Source organism: Phascolarctos cinereus, unplaced genomic scaffold, assembly GCF_003287225.1.
Source record: "Phascolarctos cinereus isolate Bilbo 61053 unplaced genomic scaffold, phaCin_HiC Scaffold_5;HRSCAF=322, whole genome shotgun sequence".
NCBI lineage: Eukaryota > Metazoa > Chordata > Mammalia > Diprotodontia > Phascolarctidae > Phascolarctos > Phascolarctos cinereus.
Genome location: NW_027555958.1, coordinates 420,843,982 through 420,867,785, shown reverse-complemented (window position 1 = coordinate 420,867,785; position 23,804 = coordinate 420,843,982). Strand labels below are relative to the sequence as shown.

Here is a 23,804-nt window from a genome sequence, read left to right as displayed (position 1 = left end):
AAGGCTTTAAACCGAGGGAAACCTATAGGGTCACAAAGACATAAAAATAGGAACATGGCTAAGGAAGGACAAAGAAACATGAGTCTACAAAGCAAATCTGAGACCAGGAAATCTGTCCAAGGAGAAAGGAGAAAGGAGAGGCAGGATGTAAACAACCCTTGGCCCCCATGACCCATGAATCAAAATCAAGATGGAGTCCAAGATCTGGGATATCGATACAAACAGAAATGGGGAAAGTGATTGGTTAAGGTCCGAGCAGGCAATCAGCAAAAGTTTGAATGGGGAGCCAATAAGTATTAAGACTATCTAGCAATACCCATGTGACCCAGCTACTGGGACAATGGGATCAAGGGTGGGATACTTAGCCACTAAGAGTCATACTTAGAATCATAGACCTAGAATTGAAAGATACCTTAAAGGTCAACTAGTCCAGGTCCTCATTTCCTTTTACAGACAAGGAAATTGAGGCCAGAGGTTACGTGGCTTGACCAATATCACATAGGTAAAATGTGGTAAGGCCAGAGTTTGAACTATAGTCTTTGATTACAAAGCCAATGTTGTTTCCATTGTACTATGTTGGTATCATATCATGACCAATAAATATAGACTGTGGGGGCAGCTGGGTGGCGCAGTGGATAGAGTACCAGCCCTGGATTCAGGAGGACTTGAGTTCAAATCCAGCCTCAGACACATAACACTTACTAGCTGTGTGACCCTGGGCAAGTCACTTAACCCCATTGCCTAAAACAAAACAAAACAAAAAAAGAAATGTAGACCATAGGAATAAGAGATACCAAGGTCTGGAGCAAGAAGATAAGCATCAGAGATGATTCGATTCTTTTTTTAAAATTTATTTATGTTTAATTCTCAACAAACACTTCCATAAGCTTTTGATTTTTAAATTTTTCTCCCCCTCCCTCCCTAAGATGGTGTTCAGTCTGATATGGGCTCTACAGATACATTCCTATTAAACACATTTTCACATTAGTCATGTTGTAAAGAAGAATTAGAACCAATAGGAGGAACCACAAGAAAGAAGAAACAAAACAGAGAAAAAAAGAGAAAATAGTATGCTTCCATCTGCACTCAAACCCCATAGTTCTTTCTCTGCATGTGGATAGCATTTTCCATCATGAAACTTTCGGAGATGTCTTAGATCCTTGTATTGCTGAGAAGAGCTAAGTCTATCAAAGTTAGTCATCACGCAACTTGGCTCTTACCGTGTGCAATATTCTCTTCACTCAGCATCTGTCCGTAAAAGTCTTTCCAGGTTTTTCTGAATTCCACTTGCTCATTATTTCATATAGCACAATAGCATTCCATTACATTCATGTACCACAATTTGTTCAGCCATTCTCAATTGATGGACAGCCCTTCAATTTCCAATTCTTCGTCACCACATAAAGAACTGCTATAAATATTTTTGTACATGTGGGTCCTTTTCCCGTTTTTATGATCTCTTTGGGATACAGCCCTAGAAGTGTCATTGCTGGGTCAAAGAGTACACACATTTTTATAGTCCTTTGGGCATAATTCCAAATTGCTCTTCAAAATGGTTGGATCAATTCGCAACTCCATCAACAATGCATTAATATTCGTTTTCCCACATGTTCTCCAACATTTAGATGATTCAGTTCTGACCAGGGAGGGAAAAAAAGAAGGAAGGAAGGAAAAAAGGGAAGAAGGAAGGAAAAAGGAGAAGAAGGAAGGAAGAGCAGGAGGGAGGTAGAGAGGGAAGGAGTAAGCATTTATGTGCTAGGAACTGTGCTAAGTGCTAGGGATACCAATAGAAGCAAAAAGAAACACAGTCTTGGCCTTCAAGGAGCTTACATTCTAATGGAAGAAGACACATACAAAGGGGAGCAAAAAAGCCAGGGGGTGGAGGGGAGGTCTCTGGTTCAGGAGCATGATTTTGAAGTCCCAAAGCCAAGAACAAGGCCAGGAGGGGAATGAAGGCTGGCCTGGGTCCTTGCACAAAATGGAGGCTCCAGGAGGAAATCCCCAATTGGAGAACAGGGCAAGTCTTACAGAGGGATATTCCAGGTTGAGAAGGCCACATGAATAGTTGGATATATCAGGATGAGGAGGCTCCAGGCTCTGAGGAAAGTCCCAGGATGAGACAGCATGGTTTTAAAGTCTAGAAGCCAGGAACAGGAAGCTTTTTGAGAACTCATTTGTTCTCCCTTGACTAAGATGAGAATATGGCATGAGGCTAAGTCTACACGTCACAGTTAATTATCTATGGCTGCTAGGGTATGAAGACTGCAAGGGCAGGGAGCCAGGACACCATTCTGTTAGCTGGGACATTACCTGAGATAGTACAAAGGACCTTACAAAAGAGGTGAAAAAGAAGCGATGTTTGTAGGTAGGTTAACAGGGGACTAGTAACCAAGAATTCTGAGATTCACCCCATACTCTGCCTTAGCTATGTGGTTTTTGGCACATCACTTGTCCTCTCTTTGCCTTAACATACCCAGCAGGAAAATGGCAATAATTATAGCTGACCACAATATAGGATAGCATGACAGGAATGAATTTGTTATGGTTGAGCAGTAAGAATTGCTGTGGAGACTCTGGCCAGTGCTAAAGAAGAATCACTCACTGAATTCTAAGAAAGCAAACATGATAAGGGCACAGAAAAGCAGTTATGGGCATAATTGTCTCCGTGCTCTACCATGATATGGAAAGAATGGTGGACTTGGACTCAAAAGGCATAAGTTTGGCAAAGTCCCAACCTCTATGGGCCTCATTTTCCTAATTAGTAACATGTAATGATACGTGGTATAGTAGATAGAGGACTGGGCCTGGAATCAGGAAGATCTGAATTCAAATATGGCCTCAGATACTTACTAGCTATGTGACCCTGGGCAAGTCACTTAACTTCTATTTGCCTCAGTTCCTTATTTATAAAATAGGGACTCACTGGAGAAGGAGATGGCAAACCACTACAGTATCATTATCAAGAAAACCTCAAGGGCAATAATGTCCACGGGGTCACCTAGAGTTGGGCGTGACTGAACTACATCAATGAGTCTACTAGATTATTTCAAAGGCCCCCTTCTAGCTCTGGTATGTTGTTCTATAAGTCATCCCCTCAAAGTTCTACTTTTGATATCAAACAACTTGGTTGAGACAAGAGAGGTAGTGGAGGTCTTCCTTGTGCAGTAATGGGTGCAACAGGCAAAGTAGAAAACTTAGGCTCATTGTCAGGGGAGGAAAACCCAACAACTTCTTAACAATGAGGGCTGTACAAAAGTGAAGTGGGCTGCTTCAGTAGGTCTTCAAGAAAAGTCAGGATGACCATTTGTATCATAGAGAGAAAATTCTTTTTGGAGTATGGATTAGATTAGGTGGCTTCTGCAGGCCCCTCAGCTAACTGGTGCAGTGGATAGAGTGCCGAGCCTGGAGTTGGAAGGACCTGAGCTCAAATCTTGCCTCAGACACTTTCTAGCTGTGTGACCCTGGGCAAGTCACCTAACCCTGTTTACCTCAGTTTCCTCATCTGCAAATTGAGTTGAAGAAGGAAATAGCAAACCACTCCAAAAAAACCCCAAATGGGGTCACGAAGAGTGGGACATAACTAATTGCCTAAACAACGAGGTCTCCTCCAGCGCTGAAATTCTGAGAGTCTGTGATTCCTTTCTCTGCCACTTAGTAATTTATGGTGTAAGTTATTTAGCTCACTTAACTTCTCTGAGACTCTTACCACATCTGTGAAATGAAGAGTTGGACTGGGTATTCACTAACATCCTTTCTAGCTCTTCAGGTTGATGCTTCTCTGATGTCTGGAGATCTCTTCCTCTAATCTGCCATCCTCCACATCCTGTCTTTGTAGCTCCAGTCCCTTCCACAGGCCCCGTGGTTCTCTCTCTCCTTCCCAGCTAGCCACCTGCCAACGTCAGCTTCAAAGAAGGGGAAGTTGGGGAGGAGCTTTGGATTCTCTTACAGGATATATTTTTAGCTGAATGAGCCTCTTCAGGCGGCTAATGATTGGCGCCTTTGAGGCAGAGCTAAATGCATTGCCAGCACTATGTGAGTAATAATAGTAATAGGCTAGCAGATATAGTAGACGGGCTAGGAGTCGGGAGAGATGGGCAGACTGTTCTGTCCAGTGCCCTAGCCAGGGGGAAGCTCAACTAAGCAAACCCCCTCTCCATTAATTCCCCTTGTTGCTCTGAGAGGACAGAATATTAATCTCTGGATTTCCTAATTTGGTGTGTGAGGGTATTTGAACAGGTGTTCTGCTCAGCCCCAGAGGCAGCTGCACTAATAGGGGTCGGAAATATCCTTGGCTTGACTACCTGCGCAAGATGATCTCTAAAAATGATCTCTTCCAGCTCTGTGAATATTAGACAATCTCCTACTTTGTCATGCAGTGGGAAGGGTGCTGGACTGAGCATCTGGTTGAAATTCCTGCTCTTCTACCTACTAGTTATGTCTACTTGAGAGTCATTTCATCTCTCTGAGTGTCAATAATCACATCTGTAAAACGGGACTAGTACCACCTGCACTTCCTACTTCACTGAATTGTTATGAGGTATGAGAGCTGTTAGATTATGGTTCTGTCATGAAGGATGGTTTTTGTGTTTTGTTTTCAAGTTTTGATACAAATCCTAGGATCGCAGAATTTCAGAGAGGAAAGGGCCGTGGCCATCAAATCCAACTTGTATGTGACAAAAGAAATACCATTTCAGCACATTTGTCAAGTGGTCCTCTAGCCTTTGATTAAAGTATCCAATGAGGAAGAACCTACTGCCTTCCTTGGTGAGAGAGGGCATAGATGAGGCAGCTTGTAGGCTGGGTAAGAAAATCCATTAATGGAGCAACATTTAAAGGAGTGATATGGAATAGGAATAGGAGAGATTGATGGGTCTTCCTGCCTATGAAGGGGCAGAGTATCAGAGCTAAGGAAGTTGTTTCCCTCATTTGACATCCCATAGTATCTGTTGTTTGAATTATACATTTTGGTATTTAATAAAGTTGGGGCAGGATAGACCTGGGCCTTGAGTCAGGAAGATTCATCTTCCTAAGTTCAAATCTGGCCTCAGACACTTACTAGCTGTGTGACTCTGGGCAAGTCACTTAATCCTGTTTGCCTCAGTTTCCTCCTCTGTAAAATGGGCTGGAGAAGGAAATGGTAAACTACTTTAGTATCTCTACCAAGAAAACCCCAAATGGGATCAGAAGAGTTGGACACAACTGAACAACAATATTTAATTATGCACTGCTTTCATACTTCTCTAACAGTTTTAAGATAGATATATCTTATCTCCTCAATGAGATCCTAAGCTCCGAGAAGGCTGGACCATGGCTTTTGCTAGTCTGCATCTCCTATCACCATGGCGCAGCACTAATTATGCAAGTGATGTTAAGTAAATAAGAAACTAATTAAGTTGAATTTGTGACTAGAAAAGAATAAAAAACTGATGGATCTTACTAAGGCATCTCTTTCTCAGTCAAGAACAGTATTCTATAAGATGGGGAATGATTAACTACTGATTACAAGAAATGTTTACAGATGTATTATTTAAAATGTCAACCAAGTCCTAGGAGATGACTAGGTGCATGAATTTTTTAATTGCAGATTGGAAGGGTTGTCATCAGGCCATTAACATTCTAGTTTGGTCCAATTATTTCCCCAGTTCCAAATTCACTTAACTGTATTATCATTGAGTCCATGCCTTTCCATCTTGTTCACAAGGAAATTGTGTCTTTGTAATTTCTCTGAAGTGCAAGGCTCATCACCATCCTCATCATAGTGGCCATTTTACAGACGTGGAGGCAGCCTGGTATGGTGGAATGAGTCCTAGATTTGGAATCAGAGAATCTGGGTTCAAATTCTGGCTGTGATACATACCACTTGTGTCATCTTGGATAATAATAATAATTATAATAGCTTAATAGTCATATATCACTCTAAGGTTTGCAAAGCACTTTAAAAATACTATCTCAATTTATTCTCACAACAGTCCTGGATGGCAGGTACAATTATTATCACCCATCTTACAGATGAAAAAACTAAGGCAACAGAGGTCAAGTAACTTGCCCAGAGTCATACATCTAGGAAGTGTCTGAGGCTGCATTTGAATTCACATCTTCCCAGTTCAAAGTCCACTGCATCACTTAGGACCATAAAGAAAAGATAAGGTTAGTTCAATAAAACTTGCTCTTCATGAACTCTTTGATGCTGGCCTATTATATTGATCGCCATTTACAGGTCATCTTGTCCAGCCCCTTCATTTTCCAGATAAGGAACCTGAGACCTAGAAAAATTAAGCAACTTGCTGATGGTCACAAAGGGAGTTAATGGTATGATGGCATAGCTCTAGGGCCAAACATCTGAAAATAGCCTCTTTGATGATTGAAGAATAGGATCACAACTTCCTCAGTAAATAGCCAAAGCCCATGTTGGGGGGCGGGGGGGCGAAAGGTTCTATGTCAGATACACAGAGAAGAAAGGCCCCATGGAATAAATCAAAGGGAGGGTGGTAGTAAAAGGACCTGATTTTAGGAGTAATAGTCATAACACACCCTTATAGACTGCTTTAAGGTTTGCAGAGCACATAACATATATTACCTCATTTGACATTCACAAACAACACAGTGAGGTAAGCACAATTACTGCCTCCATTATACAGATGAGGAAGCTCAGGTTCTGAAAAAGTTAAATGCTTTTATCTGGGGTCACAAAGCTAGTCAGTATCTGAGGCAGGATTTGATCCCAGGTCTTTCTGACTCCAAGTCAAGCTATCTCTACACAGTGGAGAGTGAATAATAGTAGTGAACCACTACCTCTCAAAAACTAACTTAAGAATTACCTGAGTGGATTCGTTTTGCCATTCTCATTCTGTATATTTTTATCATGAGTGTCATGGATGACCATCTCTCTTTTTTTGAAGATTATATTTGTTTTATTTTTAAATTTTTTATCTTTTTTTCTGTTTACATTATTATATAGTCTTTGTATGTTGTTTGCATCAGTTCATAGAAGTCTTCAGATGCTTCTCTGAATTCTTCATAATCATCATTTAAAATAGTACTGTAATATTCCATTGTATTCATGTAGCACCATTTTTTGCTACCACAAAAAGTGCTGCTTTGAATATTTTGCAAGCTCCTTGAGGGCAGAGACTATCTTTTGCTTCTTTTTGTATCCCTAGCACTTAGTGCAGTGCCTGGCACATAGTAGGCACTTAATAAATATTTATTGATTATTTATTGATTGATGTTTAAGACTTTTCTCCCTGTCTTTTGAGTAAATGCCTAGCGCTGGGATCTCTGTGCTAAAAAATAAAATGTGCTCATTTTGGTCCCCACCCCTTTTTTAGCATAATTCCTAAGTCCTTTCCAGAAATGTTGGCCCAAGTTTAGTGACCATTTCTGAGCATCTGGCCTATTCGTTTATATTGTCATGCACATATTGTAGTTAATAGTAAATAATTCACATTTATTTCTCCCATTGCAGTTGATTTTAGCTTCAAACCCATTTTGGTGCACTTCTATTTTAAAAATAGAGTTCAGGGTAAATCTGTGGGTAGTACCAGGGAGGTCGGTACACCTGCTGTCACGTAGAGTACCTCCAAAACATTTTGCAAGATGCTAACAAAATTCATCATTAATCTCCTCCCAACAAAACTGTAAGGGTCTTGAGGGCAGAGGCCATGCTTTACACTTCATTGGTGTGCCGCCAGAGGTGGGCACATCATAAGCCTGTGGTGCATACTTGATTAAGCTTTTGTTTCTCTTTGACTTTGTAGGACAGGCTGGCAGACACTAATGCTGGTGTTGACAAGTCAGCATCCCCATCTGTGGCTCAACTTGCAGGCCGATTCAGAGAGAAGGCAGCAGCCATCTCAGCTAAGGAGGTAAGTGAAGAGTAATCAACTCATAATTCAGAAATACTACATCTTCAGCAGGAGAAGGAAGAGTCGGGGCCAGTATGGTCAAGGTAGGAGAGGAGGTGAAGAGGAGACAAGGAAGTCTCTGAAATGAGAAGAGAACCCAGGAAGGAATTCAGTCTGAATCCAAAGATTGTGGGTGCGTGTCTGGTGAGTGATGCTAGTGACTCCATTGTGGAAGAGACAGAAAACATCGCACAGACTGTGAATCACATATGGCTACTGGGGGAATGGAAAATTGGATTCATTCTAAGGCAGGCTCATCTCTGTCTTCATTCTTATCCTCAACATCAATTAATATTTACATAGTACTAACCTAAATGTCCCCCTTGTTCTCTCCAGAAGGGTCTTCTGTCTAGGAAATCTTGGGCTGGTAACTGTGCTATGTAGGCTAAAGAGAAAGTGTGAGGGAGACTGGGGCTGATGCACTGGGAGTTTGGTGATCAGCAAAAGGCCAAAGAGAAGCTATTTTATAGGAAAGTATGGAGTCAGTGAAGCTCTAGGAAGGAAATTATCTCAGACAGGTAGATACAGGGAGAGACCAGTGGGTTTGAACAGGAGATTCGGCCTTCGAGGGCTGAGCCTTTGAGATGAGATGCTCCAAGCCTGGAACAATTCGTGTCTCATTTACACTAGGCCATGACACTCTTGCAAAGATGAGAGGTTTAGCAGGCTCACTGAATCCTACAGTCTAGGAGCTCATTGAAGGGATGGGGAACAGAAGCATGGAATCTAAGAGACAGCAGGGTTGATATGAGATATGTCAGGTTGTCATTGCTGTTGTATTCCCACGTGAAAAATGGGTTGATAATTTCTAGCCCTGGTGGAAACGTCATGAGAGTGATAGAGTCACCAACCATTCCTCAGAAAGAGGTCAGCTTCTGTAATATCTTGAGCTGTTGTTAAAAGTGGATGAATCTCAACTGGAGGAAAAGGAGGGAATTCCATCAGAAGGAACGTGACCGGAAAGAAGAGGTTAAAAGTTTAGAATGGGCAAATGGTGAAATAGGACTTTATATAGAGATATAAAGCCTGGGAACTCCCAGGCATGCCTGATCCTCTTCCTCTCTCCCATCCTCCCTCAAGGAGAATCCTGCACTAGCTGAAGATGTCCCTGGATACCCTGTGGGATGGGTTTCCCTTCCTTCCTCTTCCTCTTTGGTACTTAACTAGCTCTCTCTCTCTCCCTTTTTCTCTCTTGTGTGTCTGTCGGCCCCCTCTCCAGCCACCAGCCAATAAACCAACAAGAAGGAAACCACCTTGCTCCCTTTCCCTGTTCCCCCCCAAGATAGAGATGGGCCAGAATGGTGAGGAGGTAAGTAAAGCTGATGGTACTTGAAAGTCGCTCCGGAAGTGGAAGGATGTTCTGCCCTGGTCTCTACTTCTGTGTAAAGCAATACACAGGAGACTAGTGTGCATCCAGGGCCATGGACGTTAGCCCAGAAACATCAGTGTAACCCAAACGTAGTACAATAGTTAATTAATAGAAAGGAAACTTTTTTTCCCAGAACTTCTCCTGAGTCCCTTCCTTTCTCCTCCCATCCTTCTAAGCATCTTTTTTTTTTAGGAGTTTTGAAGGTGATGGGCTAGGGGTGGGGAAGATAGAGAACAGAGCCCTCTATCACAAACTATTCTGCTTAAATGCATTTTATAACACTGAGGCTATACAAGATGGAAACTGGCTGGTCTTAGCCAGGATGTATTGCATTTAAGAGTTGAGAGCTGGTTTCATCTACATTTTCACATCTTGAGTAGCACTGGGGAAAACTTTCAGTCTTACACTGAAAAGAACAGTTAAAGGAAAGCACTATATTAATACACGGTAGTAAATTGGTGTCAGAGGTTATAATCATAATAATAGAAATACAAAGGCCCTGCAAAGGCTTATTTTTTTAAAGACTGCCCATGGTTTTGAATAGCTGGAAGAATGCCAAGGATATAAATAACTGACTACCAACATAATAAAAGCTCGGATATCATAGAGAGAGCCAATAATAGCCTTCACTGCTTATACACTCACCCGTTCTTATTTATCTAGTTGTAGTTAACAGGAATGGTTCTGTCATATCCAGGGAGACACAGGCAGCCCCTTAGATCTCCTCTGTGATGTTCCCACTAGGACCAAGCCCTAACTCTTCACCTGACCAGAAATGCCCCAAGCAAATAAAGTCAAAACAGGAGTTCAATTCTATAGGATCATACTTCTGCCACCTAGCCAGAACCTTTGATTGGGATCGATCAACTTACACTGGACTACAGCTTGAGAGATTGGGGTTTGAATTCTGTCTATGCCACTCGTCGTGTGACCTTGTTCTGTTGTTTCAGTCATGTCTGATTCTTCATAACCCCACTGGGATTTTCTTGGCAAAGATACTGGGGTGGTTTGCCATTTCCTTCTTCAGCTCATTTTACAGATGAGGAAACTGAGGCAAACAGGGTGAAGTGACTTGCTCAGGGTCATACAGCTAGTAAGTGTCTGAGGCCAGATTTGAGCTCAGATTCTCCAGACTCCAGGCCTGGTGCACTATCCACTGCTTCACCTAGCTGGGGTACCTTAGGCAAGTCAATAACTTCTCATGGCCCCAGGCAGTTCTTCGAGACTGAAGGTAGCAGAACAATTGTTCTGCACGGGTATTGTGAGTTTCCTCAGTGGGAGCTCTCTATACCAATGATATTATAGGCATGAACCCCCAAAAAGCATTCTGCAAAATGAACAGCATAGATAGCATGAAAAAGCCTGGGGAGAACATATTTGCAATAAGATTGCACCATCTTAGTGACTTGCTCAAGTGAACAAGCGTTTATTAAGCACTTGCTATGTGCCAGGCACTGTGCTAAGTGCTAAAAATATAAATACAAGGGAAAGGAAAGACAGCCTCTGCCCACAAGGAGCTTACATTCTAATGGGGGAAGATAGAAGAAATTGAAAAATCAAAAGGGGAGCAGGTAGAGAAAAGGTAATCTGAGAGGGCACGGAGGACAAAGTCTATAAAATAAAGAGCAGACCTTGGAGAGGAATGAAGACATGGCTAGCCTGGACACTTTCCTTAAAATGGAGGTATTGAGAGCAACCAGCCAGTCAGAGGAAGGGACCAGAGGGACAGAGCAACTTTCCAGGGTGAGAATTATGATGGAGAGAGTCGGGAGAGAAAGGAATGGAGCCTGGAGAAGGATGAAGGAAATAATCATTATCACCATCATCATCATCATCATCATCATCATCATCATCATCATCATAATAGCTAACATTTATATAATGCTTACTATATACTAAGCACTTTACAATTATTATTTTATTTGATCCTCACGAAAACCCTGGTGAGGAGATGCTCTTATTATCTCCATTTGACAGAAAAGAAAACTGAGTTAAACACAGGTTAAATGATTTGCTCAGTAAGTGTCTGAGGTTGGACTTGAATTCAGATAGTCCTGACTCCAGGTCCTCTATCCTCTGTGCCACCTAGCTGCCCCTAGTTTGACTATTGGTCCCAGTTTCCAGTTATTACTAATGGAATAGCCAAGGGCTCAGTGAGGCAGGGATGAAACTCCTGGATAGAAAGGCAAGTAACTTGCTAAGGAAGGGAGCTGTTTCCAACAGAAGAAGGCATAATTTAGGTTCCACTGGCTAGCATCTTTAAGGTCTTTGAAGTACACATAAAAATAAGCCAGACAAGCAGTTTTAGACAGGCAGTCTGGCGTAGAGAACCAGCAAAGGGATTTGAACCACCCAGAGCACTCCTATTCCACTCATTGCCTCTGGTAACAGGTACCAATACCAGAGAACCATGAAAGAGGGGATGGCAGAATTGTGGGGATAAGCAGAGTTGGGCCAAACCCTAACTTTGGAGTCAAAAGATCCAGGTTCATAACCTATGTTGGATACTTCCTGCCAGTGTGACTTTGGTCAGGTTACTTAAACTTCCTGTACCTCAGTTTCCTCATCTGTGAAAACAAAAGATTAGACCAGGTGGCCTTTGAGGTTCTTTTGTATATAAATATTAGCTCTTATGAATTCAGTACTTGAAGGTGGAGATCCTATGATGTCATGATCAGTCTGACAAGCCTTAGCAGAAATTCATTGTCTCTGTGCGGCTGGCTAGCTAGCTGATAAGTAGGGAGAAAAAACTTGTGTTCTAGTCCTGGTTCTGACACCAGCTCTCTCGGTGACTTAGAGCAAGTTGGTTCTCCTGTCTTGGTGGTGATTTCCTCATCTGTCAAATGACAAGACTGAGCTGAAGGCCTCGAAGGCCCAATGTCTTCTAAGAGGGCAGGAGGTGGAAATAACTCTGTGTTCTAGACAAATTGTCTACTTTCTATTCTCCAGACTTGAAGTGCCATCTCTGGCCTCCAAGCCTGTTCCCAGAAGTGCATTCTCTCTTCACCTTGGCCTCTTAGAATGCTTGGCTTCCTTCCAAGTCCATTGCCTTCAAGACTGCCCTTAAGGCTCATTCTAACCATCTATCACTTACAACTTCCTAAAAGCAAACCTTTCCTGATTGCCCCAGCTATTAGTGCCCTGATCCCACAGAAATTAATTTGCATGTGTTTAGATGTTTGCATATTGTACTCCCTTATTAGAGTGTAAGCTCCTTGAGGTCAGGGACTATGCAATTTTTGTTGGTGGTGGTTTTGTGTCTTCCATAATTAGTGCAGTGGCTTCTTGTGGCAGGTACTTTAATAAATACAGGTGGAAGGAAGGAAGAAAAGGAGGGAGGGAGGGAGGGAGGAAGGAAGGTAGAAAAGAAGATAAAAGGAAGGAGGGGAGGAAAGAAGGAAGAAAGGAGAAGAAGAAGGAAGGAAGGTAGATCGGAAGGAAAAAGGAAGGAAGGAGGCAAGAAGGGAGAAAAGGAAGAAAGGGAAGAGGGAAGGAAGAAAAGTAGGGAGGAGAGGAAGGGAGGGAGAGAGGAAGGAAGGAGAAAAGGAAGGAAAGAGGGAAGAAGTGAGGAAAAGAAGGAAGAAGGAAATAAAGGAAGGATGGAAAGAAGGAAAGAAGGAAGGAAGGAAGGAAGGAAGGAAGGAAGGAAGGAAGGAAGAAGGAAGGAAGGAAGGAAGGAAGGAAGGAGGGAGGGAGGGAGGGAGAGAGGAAAGAAAGGAGGAAAGAGAGGGAGGAAGGAGCTCCCCCAGCAGAAGTCAGTGATGTTGACTTGGTTGCTCCTGTTCCTTGGTGAGCCACACTAAACAGCCAAGCACTTAGAAGTCTTCTCAGGTTTCACCTTTCCCGAAGATTAGCACAAAATGCTCTTTTCAATCTGTTTTCCTCCTTGTTCTGTTCATCACTAGCAATGTCTTACAGCGTGTGCCCCATGTTGAAAAACTTGTGAATGAAAATGCTGCCATCTACTGCCTCTGAGCACAATTGTCCCTGCTTATCTTCAGTTTTCATTCCTTTTCAATTTAATTCCATTCAACAGGTGTTTTTGTTTTGTTTTGTTTGTGTGTCTGTGTGTCTGTGTGTTTTCTTAGTTATTCCCTTCCTCAGCAACGTTTATTGCATGGCCATTGGGTATCAAGTGCCAAAAAGGGAAATAGAAGAAGAGGCATGCCATCTTGGGTTGCTTCTCTCCACTTATTCCATGCGTAGGCCTTCAGTGCCTTCTCAGTAAGTGCTGAAAACCAACCAAGCCCTAAGGAGATGGACAGCAAAGCACAGTTTTGAAAGAAGGAACAGCAGTGTTCTTTTTGCATTTTTTTTGTATCCCCAGCACTTAGCACAATGCTTGGCATGTAGTAAGTGCTTACTAAGTGCTAGCTGACTTGACTAGGTAACCTAGCCATTAGTGTTCAACAGAGAGGCTACAAAGCCCAGTAGAAAGAGCTCTCTCTGGATTTGGAGTCAAGAGATGTGGTTTGGTAACCCAGTTTGATACTTTCTAGACCCTGGTCTAGACCTGGGATTTCATTAGTGTCACAGCTCAACCTCAATTCCCTCTTTTGTTAAATGGGAACCACACACGCACACACACACACACACACACACACACACACACACACAATTTTAAAGTGTGGAATTGTCTAGAGGATGTCATTGGCTGACTTCACCAAAGTGTTATAAATATATCTTCCCAAAATGTGATTTCTTAAGGGTGGGGCTCAGTAATATATCCACAGAGCCTCTCCCTTGCCCTTCTTAGTCACAGTCCAGTTAACCCACCTTTTTGAAAAAGAAGGGCTAAGACTCAGATTGGGAGGTCCTTCTCTAATTTTCAGACCCAGCTGGTCTCACTAGAGACGAGGGGACTGAACTCATGTCTGCTTGAGGTAACCTTCTGAAACAAAGCAATGAGAACAAGCACTTTTCTCTTCTTCTTATTTCCCCTCTGGCTTTTGGGTTCCATCCAGAAGCAATTGTCCCTGTCCTCATTCTTACAATGCTCTTTTGGTCTATTTGATTTATAGAAACCATCACCCAATGCAGGCCACCCTCCCAAAATCAAGGTGAAAAACTCTCCTTTGATTGAGAAGCTACAGGTAAGTGAAGTTTGCATTTCCTACTCTATTACCATCACCCAGCGGTTGCTTTTTATTCTGGGGGTAGTGATATTCCTCCTTCGTCCCAATCCCTGTTGAGGGATGGTTTGCTGTGGTACCTATATGACTACCAAAGCTATAACTAGCAGTTTTGGGGACAGGGCAAGCAGCACAGTTCAGTTCTGTTGGATGGGGTGGACACTGAAAGGAGGCTATGAAAGAAGTCCATGCCCTGAGGGAAGAGAGGGTCAGTGTCAGTGTGCACAAGGCCAGTGAAAAATTCACAGTGAGGTGTAGCCTCATAAGTGCAGTGGGGGTGAGGAGGTACAAAGGACTTGACCTTCTGGTATTTGAACCTCTCGTTGCTAATTAGGTGCTACTTCCTATATTGATAAAGGACTGAAAATACTGTCAGCATCTCCCCTAAATGCAAGCCCTCACCACCACCCTGGTTATTTTTCTGGTGATTATTAATTAGTTGATGACCAAATTGTCCCCCCAAGGGAAGGGAGCTTCTCCAGCCTGTGTTAATGGTGCTTGACACATAATGATTGAGGGAGAACTGTATGAAGGAATGCTAAACTTCTCGGTGACCCCTACCAGCAACAGCCTGCACTGTGAGGAAAGCACTTTAGGGAAATCTTAAAGCACTATAGAAAGGTGAACTATTATTAAGAAGAGACAGATAGAGACAGAGAGACAGAGGCAGAGAGAAGAGAGAGAGGGAGAGGGAGAGAGACAGAGAGAGAGAGAGAGAGAGAGAGAGAGAGAGAGAGAGAGAGAGAAATAGGGAGACAAAGAGAGACAGAGAGAGAGAGGGAGGGGGAGGGAGAGGGACACAGAGAGAGAAAAGAGACAAAGAAAGAGAAACAGAGAAACAAAGAAAGAAAAGAGAGAGAGAAAGAAAGGGAGAAGGAAACAAAGAGAGAAAAAAGAGAGACAAAGAGGGACAGAAACAAAAAGAGAGGGAGAAAGAAGAGAAGAGAAGAGAAGAGGAGAGGAGAGGAGAGGAGAGGAGAGGAGAGGAGAGGAGAGGAGAGGAGAGGAGAGGAGAGGAGAGGAGAGGAGAGGAGAGGAGAGGAGAGGAGAGGAGAGGAGAGGAGAGGAGAGGAGAGGAGAGGAGAGGAGAGGAGAGAAGAGAAGAGAAGAGAAGAGAAGAGAAGAGAAGAGAAGAGAAGAGAAGAGAAGAGAAGAGAAGAGAAGAGAAGAGAAGAGAAGAGAAGAGAAGAGAAGAGAAGAGAAGAGAAGAGAAGAGAAGAGGAGAGAAGAGAGGGAGATACGGAGGGAGCCAGTTGACTTGCTCTAGGATGTATCCAAATCAAAGATGCTGGGTGCTTATTTAAGAATCAATGGTGTACTATTTCTCCTAAGCTTTTTGAGGTAAGCAAACAAAAGCAAAGCCAAAACTCCACTGTGGAATCATGGAATCATACACATCCATAGATAATGAATTGAGGTGTTAATGAAAGAAATATTGTACTTGAAATCAACTAGACCTGGACTCTAATCTCAGTTCTGCTTCTAGCAGCCTGAGACTCAATTCCCATCTGCTAGCTTCTGAAATGAGGATAATAATATTTGTACTATTACTTCACAAGACTGGAGGAAATTTTTCTGGACATCTTAAAGCACTATGTAATATTGGCTATTATAACACAGTGAGTGCTCTAAATGAAATAAATCCAGTGTACAAACACTACAACAATTATATGGCATGATGTTAAGGGGAGGCAGAGTAGTGTAACGGATAGGAAAGTTGGAAAGATTTAGATCCCTCTGTGCCATATGGGCTGTGTGACCTTGGGCACTCCCTTAACCACTTGGCACCCTAAGCAAGTCTCTGAAACTACAAGTTGCAGAGTAGTTTTTGGTCTGTAGAGAAAATTGGAAGAGTTCTCTGTATTAGTAAAATCATAGTCCTGGTAAAAAAAGAAAGGTTAAAAGATGTTTAGAAAGATATACCACATGGGAGAATAAGATTAGTCCAAGGAACTTTTCTGCCACATAGTAGAGGAGCTGATGTTTAAAAAAACAAACAAAAACAACCTGAAATACTGGTAACAAGTAATCCCCCCTGACCCAACCCCCCAAGACTATAGGCACAGAACTAGGGCTGGCTTTGGAGTGACAGTGCCCTTCCCCACTCCCACATCCTTTCTTTTTCACACAGCCTTCAGATTCCAGTTGCTCTTTTGTTATATGTTTTCCCTTTAATTATTTCTTTTTATCTTCAAGGTTGCTTTTAATCAGTTATCACCTGTATAAAGGTTTCACTGAAGATGACATGTTGTATGATTTGCCTGTCCAGGGATGGCTCTCAGAGCTGCCATATCTATAACTCTAATAATAATAATGAGCTAGCATTTATAAAGTGCTTTAAGGTTTGCAAAGCCCTTTATATAGGTTATTTCACTTGATCCTCACAACAACCCTGGAAGGAATTTTATGAATGAGGAAACTGAGGCTGAGGAAAGTTAAGTGCCCTATTTCATGTGGCTAGTAAGTGTCTAAGGCAGGATTTGAATTCAAGTCTTCCTGACTCAAAGTGGATTATGCTACAATCCACTCTGCTACTTCCCCACCCCTTTAGACTGGGGAAAGATGAAGCAATTGGCACTGTCTAGGGAGAGGAAGAGGGTGATTATCTCTAAAGCTGTGAAGACCCCTCATACCCTAGTGGTAGGTAGATGCCAATCCCTGATTTGAGCCACTGACATTACAATTTAGTGTTTGTTAGGAAACAATATGTGCTAGGTCCACGCTGCTGCCTCCTGAAACCTTAATGGGGTAGGACCCTCGTAGGCCATGGCCAATGTGCAGGGACATGAGTGAGAGGGGGAAAAGTCACAGCAAATAGAACCATGTGAGAACCAACGGGCATTTGATTCTTTGTTGGTAATATGAAAAGCAGACATAGTACTTGTGCACAGCCACTTCTGCCAGGCGATTTGCAGATTAAAAGGGATTCTCTTCCCACCCTAAAGTGAAATTCCTCATTTTCTTTCCACAGGCCAATTTAGCCTTTGATCCTGCTGCCCTGTTGCCAGGGGCTTCACCTAAAAGTCCTGGATTAAAGGCCATTGTATCTCCATTTCATAGCCCACCTTCCACCCCCAGCAGTCCAGGTGTTAGATCACGGTCCACTGAACCAGAAGAAGTGCCAGTCAGCTTTGACCAACCCCCTGAAGGCAGCCATCTACCTTGTTACAATAAGGTATGTCTTGAGTCCAAAAGAGAGCTTTGTAATCTGGGGGAAAGTAGCCATTTGGCTATCAGCTGGGGGATGGCTAAACAAATTATGGTACGTGAACATAAGGAATATTATTGTGCTTAGAAGAAATGATGACTCTGAAGCATTTAGAAAAGGATTGGCGGATTTATATGAAGTGATGCAAAGTGAAGCAAGCATATTTCAGGAAAACAATATATACCATGACTACAGATGATTACAACAATGCAAATGGAAAGAATGCACAACTGAAATTAGTGCTGGATAATTATAGTGATGAAGTTGGATGCTGGATGAGAGCTGAGAAAAAAGAGTTCCCTCCCTTCCTTGTAGTTGTGAGGAACAATGCGTATGGACTATTGTATACAGTCAGGTAGGGTTGATGTGTTGACTGGTTTTGCTGAATTGCTTTTTTTTTCTTTTTTGTTACAAGGGATGACTCACTAGGAAGGGAAGAGGGGAGGGATTTATTTGGAAAGAAAGGTGATGTAAAAACCAAAGATATTAATGACAAGTAAGGTTTTTAAAAGGGAGAAGTGAGCATTTGGTTTAGCTTGGATTTAGACAGAAACTCTGCAAGTTCTACTATTACCCAGAGAAATTTTGAACTTAGAAAAAAGCAAAAAGCATTTGGAGGTGCATGAGAAACCAGTGTCATGACTAGCCTTGGGCTGAAGTGAGAATATATTCGATCCTACCTTCTTACCTCATCCCTCTTCCTCCCTTATTTCCTGGTTTGGTTGTCCTTCCTTCCTGAAGAGGACCAAAATGGCATCAGTATGTTAAAGTCAAGTTATGATGCATTCAACTGTTGCTGATCAGACCAAGATGAGCTCAGAATGCTCATGTGAACATTTGGGGTGAATTCTTTAAATCTGCACATCTCGAATTTCTTTTGAGCTACTTCAATTCTGCACAGCACCTTCTCTGATGAAGGTACTCCCATGATGAGTGATCCTATGCCAGTGTCTCCCATGTCACACAATCAATTCCAAAGTCCTTTTTTAATGTTACTTTTTAAATTTTTTAAATTAATTTATTTTTATTTATCAACAATCATTTCCATAAGCTTTCGAGTTTTAAATTTTTCTCCCCCTTCCTCCCCACGACAATCTGATATAGGCTATACATATACATTCCTATTCAATTCCAATGTTCTTAAAAGAGACCTTGAGAGTGTCCTTATATTGCTTCTTACCACCATTGTGAGTGCGTATCTTGTATGAGTTCTCCATAAAATAATCTTTTAGGCAAGTGTACCTTTGGCATTCAAACATGGCCAGGCCATCGGAACTCTCTGTAGTAGAGTTTGAATGCTTACTTCCTACTTCCTCCTAAAGATCCCCTTATACATTCCTTTGACAGGCAGAGAATGTAGTTAGATAAACCTCTCCCCTCCCCACCTTCCCTACTCCTTCCCCCTAAAAAAGGAGAGGAGAGGAGTTAAAATTGCCTCCAGCTCCGTAGATAAAGTGACATCCAAAGCCAAAGATGACAGCTAATGTTCTGATGAATCTGTGCACACAGGATAACTTCCCACACTGCAGTTACACAGGGTCATTTATGCAGGGACAGCTGTTTGATGAATCTTTCTGGTCTTCATTAAAGAGATATGTTCCACATGCCATTCACTAACCTTGACAGCAGGAGTGTTCTATATTCTGCCTTAAGAAAACTCAACTGGGTGACATTTTACCACATAAAATAGATAAAAAAGTAAATGGAAAGTAATCATTTCCTTTGCAAAAGGCTTTGCTACAGAATTTCTTGAAATAGAATCATAGCTTTAGAGATACAAGGGAACTTAGAGGTTATCTAGTCCACCCCTTCCCCAAATTTTACACTTGAGAAAACTAAGTCCTGAGAGATTAAATTCAGTTGTCTATAAGCTCACACAGGCTGCACAGGATTGAATAAGGACTGAACCCAGACCCTTTGATTCTACATTCACCTTTATTTATACTGCACCATGAAGTGTGAGCTTCTATTTTGGGGGGGGAAGGGGGTACTGAGGCAATCAGAGTTAAGTAACTTGCCCAGGATCACACAGCTAATAAATGTCTGAGGCTGGATTTGAACTCAGGTCCTCCTGACTCCAGGGCTAGTGGTCTATCCACTGCACCATCTAGCTGCCCCATGAACTTCTATTTTTAGGTAGTTGTTTACAGAGATTGTAATTGTGTGGTAGAGTCCTGGGATCACTCAAGAGACCTGGGTTCAATTTTCCATTCTGACACTTGTTAACAGTGTCCTTGGGTTTCTGGGACTCCATTTCCTCATCTGCACAATGAGGAGGTTAGAGCAGATAGCCTCTGAGTGGCCTTCCAGCTCCAAATCTATGCTTCTACATCAAGGATCCCTGAAGGAAATCAGATTCGACACCAGCTCAGGGTTCTTATAAAGCAAGCACTTTTGAGATCTCAAAGCCTAATACAAATGTAACCCACTGTAGTTTCATAAAGTACTAACCAGCATGGACAGCAAAGACTATTGAGAGGTACCAGCCAATTGAAGATAAATTCACAACTTTAAAAAATTTCCTTTATTTTCTCTTTATTGTGATTTTGTCACGGTATGAGAGGTTGAAAGGTTGTGACCCCTCAAAGACTGAAGTACACGATGGGTCGTCTGGAATGAATTCACAGACTCAAGCATTCTTTAAGTCAAGGTGGCAAAGTTTATTGTTATGCTTTTCAGCGGGCAAGGATTCTTAAGGATTCCTGTAATCTTAAAGTGGTACAGTTAAAGTTTGCATAGGGATAAAATACAATAGAACATGTGCCAAATATGCTAACTAGGGGATTCAGGGTGGGATTAGGGAGTGGTTAAGGAGTGGTCAGTTCTTAAAAGAACATGCACTTCTTGTACCTACTGCGCAGGCGTTTTACCCAGAGTTCACTAGGGAAAGCCCACAAGGGGCCACATGGAGGTGTGGTTTTAGGCCTGCTACTTCACTAAGTTAACTAGCAGTCAGGGACAACTGAGAGTTGTCCAGTCTGCCACCAATCAATGTCTTGTTTGACAAGATAGATGTAGGGAGTATACATACGTCTTAAGTCTAGAATACAGTTAATGAGGAGCCCAGGATGCAGATAATGAGGTAGGGCAGTAGTATGTCTTTATGACCCAGTGCAAAGCCAATTCAAACTAATAATTCCTTCAGGTGCTGTTTGTAACTGCACCAGGGAAAGAGATAAGGGTCTTGCTGGGGCCCACTCATGAGTAATTGCTAGGCACAGTGTCCTTAGGCTGGGGAGAAACTGTCAGGGATAGTGTTTCTGAGGCTAGGGAGAAATTGGGATCCAAGTACAAGCACCCAAACACAAGCACCCCATCAATTTCTTTTTTTAAGCTTAATCTATTTTATTTTTTTTCCACTTGCATTTATTCATTTTTAATATGTAATTTTAATATGTAATATATAATTTATTTTTAATATATTATATTTTATTTTTCCCCAGTTGCAATTTTTAACATTTTAAAAAATGTTTTGAGTTCCAAATTCTATCTTTCCCTCCCCTTCCCCCTCCTTAAGCTGGTAAGCAATCAGATATAGGTTATACATGTACCATCATGTAAAACATTTCCATAATAGTCATTTTGTACAAGAAGATTCCAATAAAAAGAAAAAAGAATGAAAGTGAAAAACAGCATGCTTCAGTGTGTATTCAGACAATATCAGTTCTTTCTCTGGAGGTGGATGGTATGCTTCACTATTAGTCCTTTGGGATTGTCTTGGACTATTGTGTTGCGTTGCTGAGAATAGCTAAGTCATTCACAATTCTTCATCTTACAATATTGCTGTTACTGTGTACAAGGTTCTACTGGTTCTACTCACTGCACTTTGCATCAGTTCATGTAAGTCTTGAAGATGAATTCACAATTAAAAAAACTGGTATCTCTGATAGTTGAGCATATGTTGAAGGGAAAATACAGTTAAAGATAGAAATTTTCTAAGTTCATGTACAACTTGTTTAGAAACATACTGGCTGTTTAAAGTAGGGATTTTGTGGTAGACATAGTGGTGGTGGTAGTAATGATTTCATCCCTCCACCAGGACACATATATTGGCAATTGTTATGCAGTTTTGTCTTAGAGAGTTGCCTTTGGCCCTGAGAAATCTCTCAAGTATTTCCGCATAGCTAGTAAGACTTGAACCCAGGTCATTCTGGTTCTAAGTCCAGTGCACCCTTCACTATGACAATCTGTCTCTAACATCTAACATCTGTCTAACATTTAGACTCACATTTCACATAGCCTTGACAAGATCTAACAGATACATGTGAAGCCTTCATTAGGTCAATTGCATTATTTCCAGAGGGGACAGTAGCTTGGGTAGCTTTGGTCCACTCTACTTTGAATTCCCACAAGCTATGGGTTTTTTAGACCTTGCTAATGCTGACCTGTCCTCCTTTTCATGGAAGGAAATGCCCCCATTTTACTTCCATTGAAGGCTGAACTGGAGGAAGAAGGTGTATCAAGGCAAGGGATGGATGGTTATCAATATCCAAGCTGTTTTGACTGGGTAACAGTGCCAAGGCCAGGACACCATCAGATGTCATAACACTTTTCTTTGTTGGTTTCATCTTGCAGGTGCGGACACGAGGGTCAATAAAGAGGAGGCCTCCTTCCAGGAGATTCAGACGGTCTCAGTCAGACTGTGGGGTGGATCTGGGAGATTTGGGGGCAGCTGAATCATCTCAGGAGAATGGTGCCAAGGAAGAGGACAGTGATGAGGTGTTCACTCCCAAGAACAAAGCCTTGGGGTCTCCCCTCTCTAGTAACAGGGCAATGGGCAAGGAGCTGAGGAGAAAGCTGGAGTCAGATGAAAAACCTCTGATAAGGAGATCACGCAGTATGACAGAGAACCCAGGGGAAAGGAGCAAGGCCTTGGAAGAAGCCACATCATGCAGGAATGCTGTGAAAAATAAAGAGGGGAAAGAGCAGAATACAGTGGAAGATGATGAAGGAGAATCACACCAGACAGCCACAGATAATAAAGAGGAAATTAGTGAGAGCCCAAAGGCAGATGAAAAGGAAGCATCTCCAGGGGGTTCTGGAGGGGTTAGAAAGGAAAAGACAACTGAAGACCCTACTTCAGAGAAGGAGGAAACATCTGAGAAAAGCACAGGAGATAAAGAGGAGAAACCTGGACAGAAGAACACGGGGGCTAAAGATGAGGAACCGAAACAGGGTACTGCCACAGGCACAAATGAGGAGAGAACCCAAAATACCCCCCAAGAGAAGGAAGGAGACAATGCCACTGAGCCAGAAAAAGACAAAGAAGAGAATGAGCAAAAGGCAGGTATTCCTGAGAACACAGACAGCCAAGAAATAACACACAAGCAAGAAAGCAACGCTGGAACGGGGTATTCTCAGCTGGCAACAGATTCTGAGACCACCAATGAAGCCCCAAGTGTGCAATCCACCTGCAGTGCGGAGGTAAATCAGTAGTATTGCTAGTAATCACATGCCTCCTTTATCGCATGCCTATTTCTTTACAAATTTGTAACTGGCCTCATTGTGTAACAACCTCTCTAACCTTGTGCCTTGCTAGAGTGGGGAATGGGTCGTTCTTCTCCAGTGGATCACAAGGACAAGATAAGATGATTCTTTTGCATTTGTTCCCTTATCAATGATTCTAGAATTTTTACGCACACGAAAGTGATTCCACCTGGGTGCCTGAAAAGTAACTGGTCGTCAGTAATTCCCTACTCTTGACACCTACTCACTAGGTCTGCATTGTAAGGATGGAGCAAAGCCATCACAAGGTGGTTCTGCCCTGGGCTCACCCTCCTCCTTCTTCTAGCCACCCAGATACACCTCGCTGCCACCAAGTACATGTGAATTTACAGTTTGAGAAGCATTAGGAAAGAGTAAGAAGAATCTAAAACCTAGGGCTGAAGGCAGCAGCAGGAGTTCTATGAGACGTCAGGCACAAGTGAAGAAAATATTGGATGGAGCTGAGGTGGGGTGGGTGGTGAGGCACACTTTCTAGGAAGAAGTTGGATGTAGCTGAGGTGAGGTGGACAGTGAAGGACACTTTCTAGGGCTTCTCAAATCACACTTGCTCTAACTGCCTTGAAGTCCAGCCACATCACATGGGAAAAATGAGAAGAAAAGTCATTTAGTGCAAGTCCTTTGCTCTCCACATGGCTATAAAGTAAAGATGGCTGTTTGAGACTTTAGTGTGATGGTCCTGCTGTCCT

General features: G+C 42.3%; 1 protein-coding gene across 3 annotated transcripts in view; it reads left to right on the top strand.

Moving 5' to 3' along the window:
* RCSD1 (RCSD domain containing 1) overlaps positions 1 to 23,804 on the top strand; it is an 87,030-nt gene that overhangs the window by 55,233 nt on the left and 7,993 nt on the right. Inside the window, exons 2-7 of one of the 3 annotated variants that reach the window (XM_078156516.1) lie at positions 6,010 to 6,147; positions 7,758 to 7,865; positions 9,124 to 9,213; positions 14,295 to 14,366; positions 17,377 to 17,580; positions 22,189 to 23,037. In XM_078156516.1, the coding sequence (XP_078012642.1) occupies positions 9,193 to 9,213; positions 14,295 to 14,366; positions 17,377 to 17,580; positions 22,189 to 23,037 (1,146 nt within the window). In that variant the 5' untranslated portion in view covers positions 6,010 to 6,147; positions 7,758 to 7,865; positions 9,124 to 9,192. The remainder of the gene's footprint in view (positions 1 to 6,009; positions 6,148 to 7,757; positions 7,866 to 9,123; positions 9,214 to 14,294; positions 14,367 to 17,376; positions 17,581 to 22,188; positions 23,038 to 23,804) is intronic. The other 2 variants (XM_020974688.2, XM_020974689.2) reach the window with 2 other exon arrangements.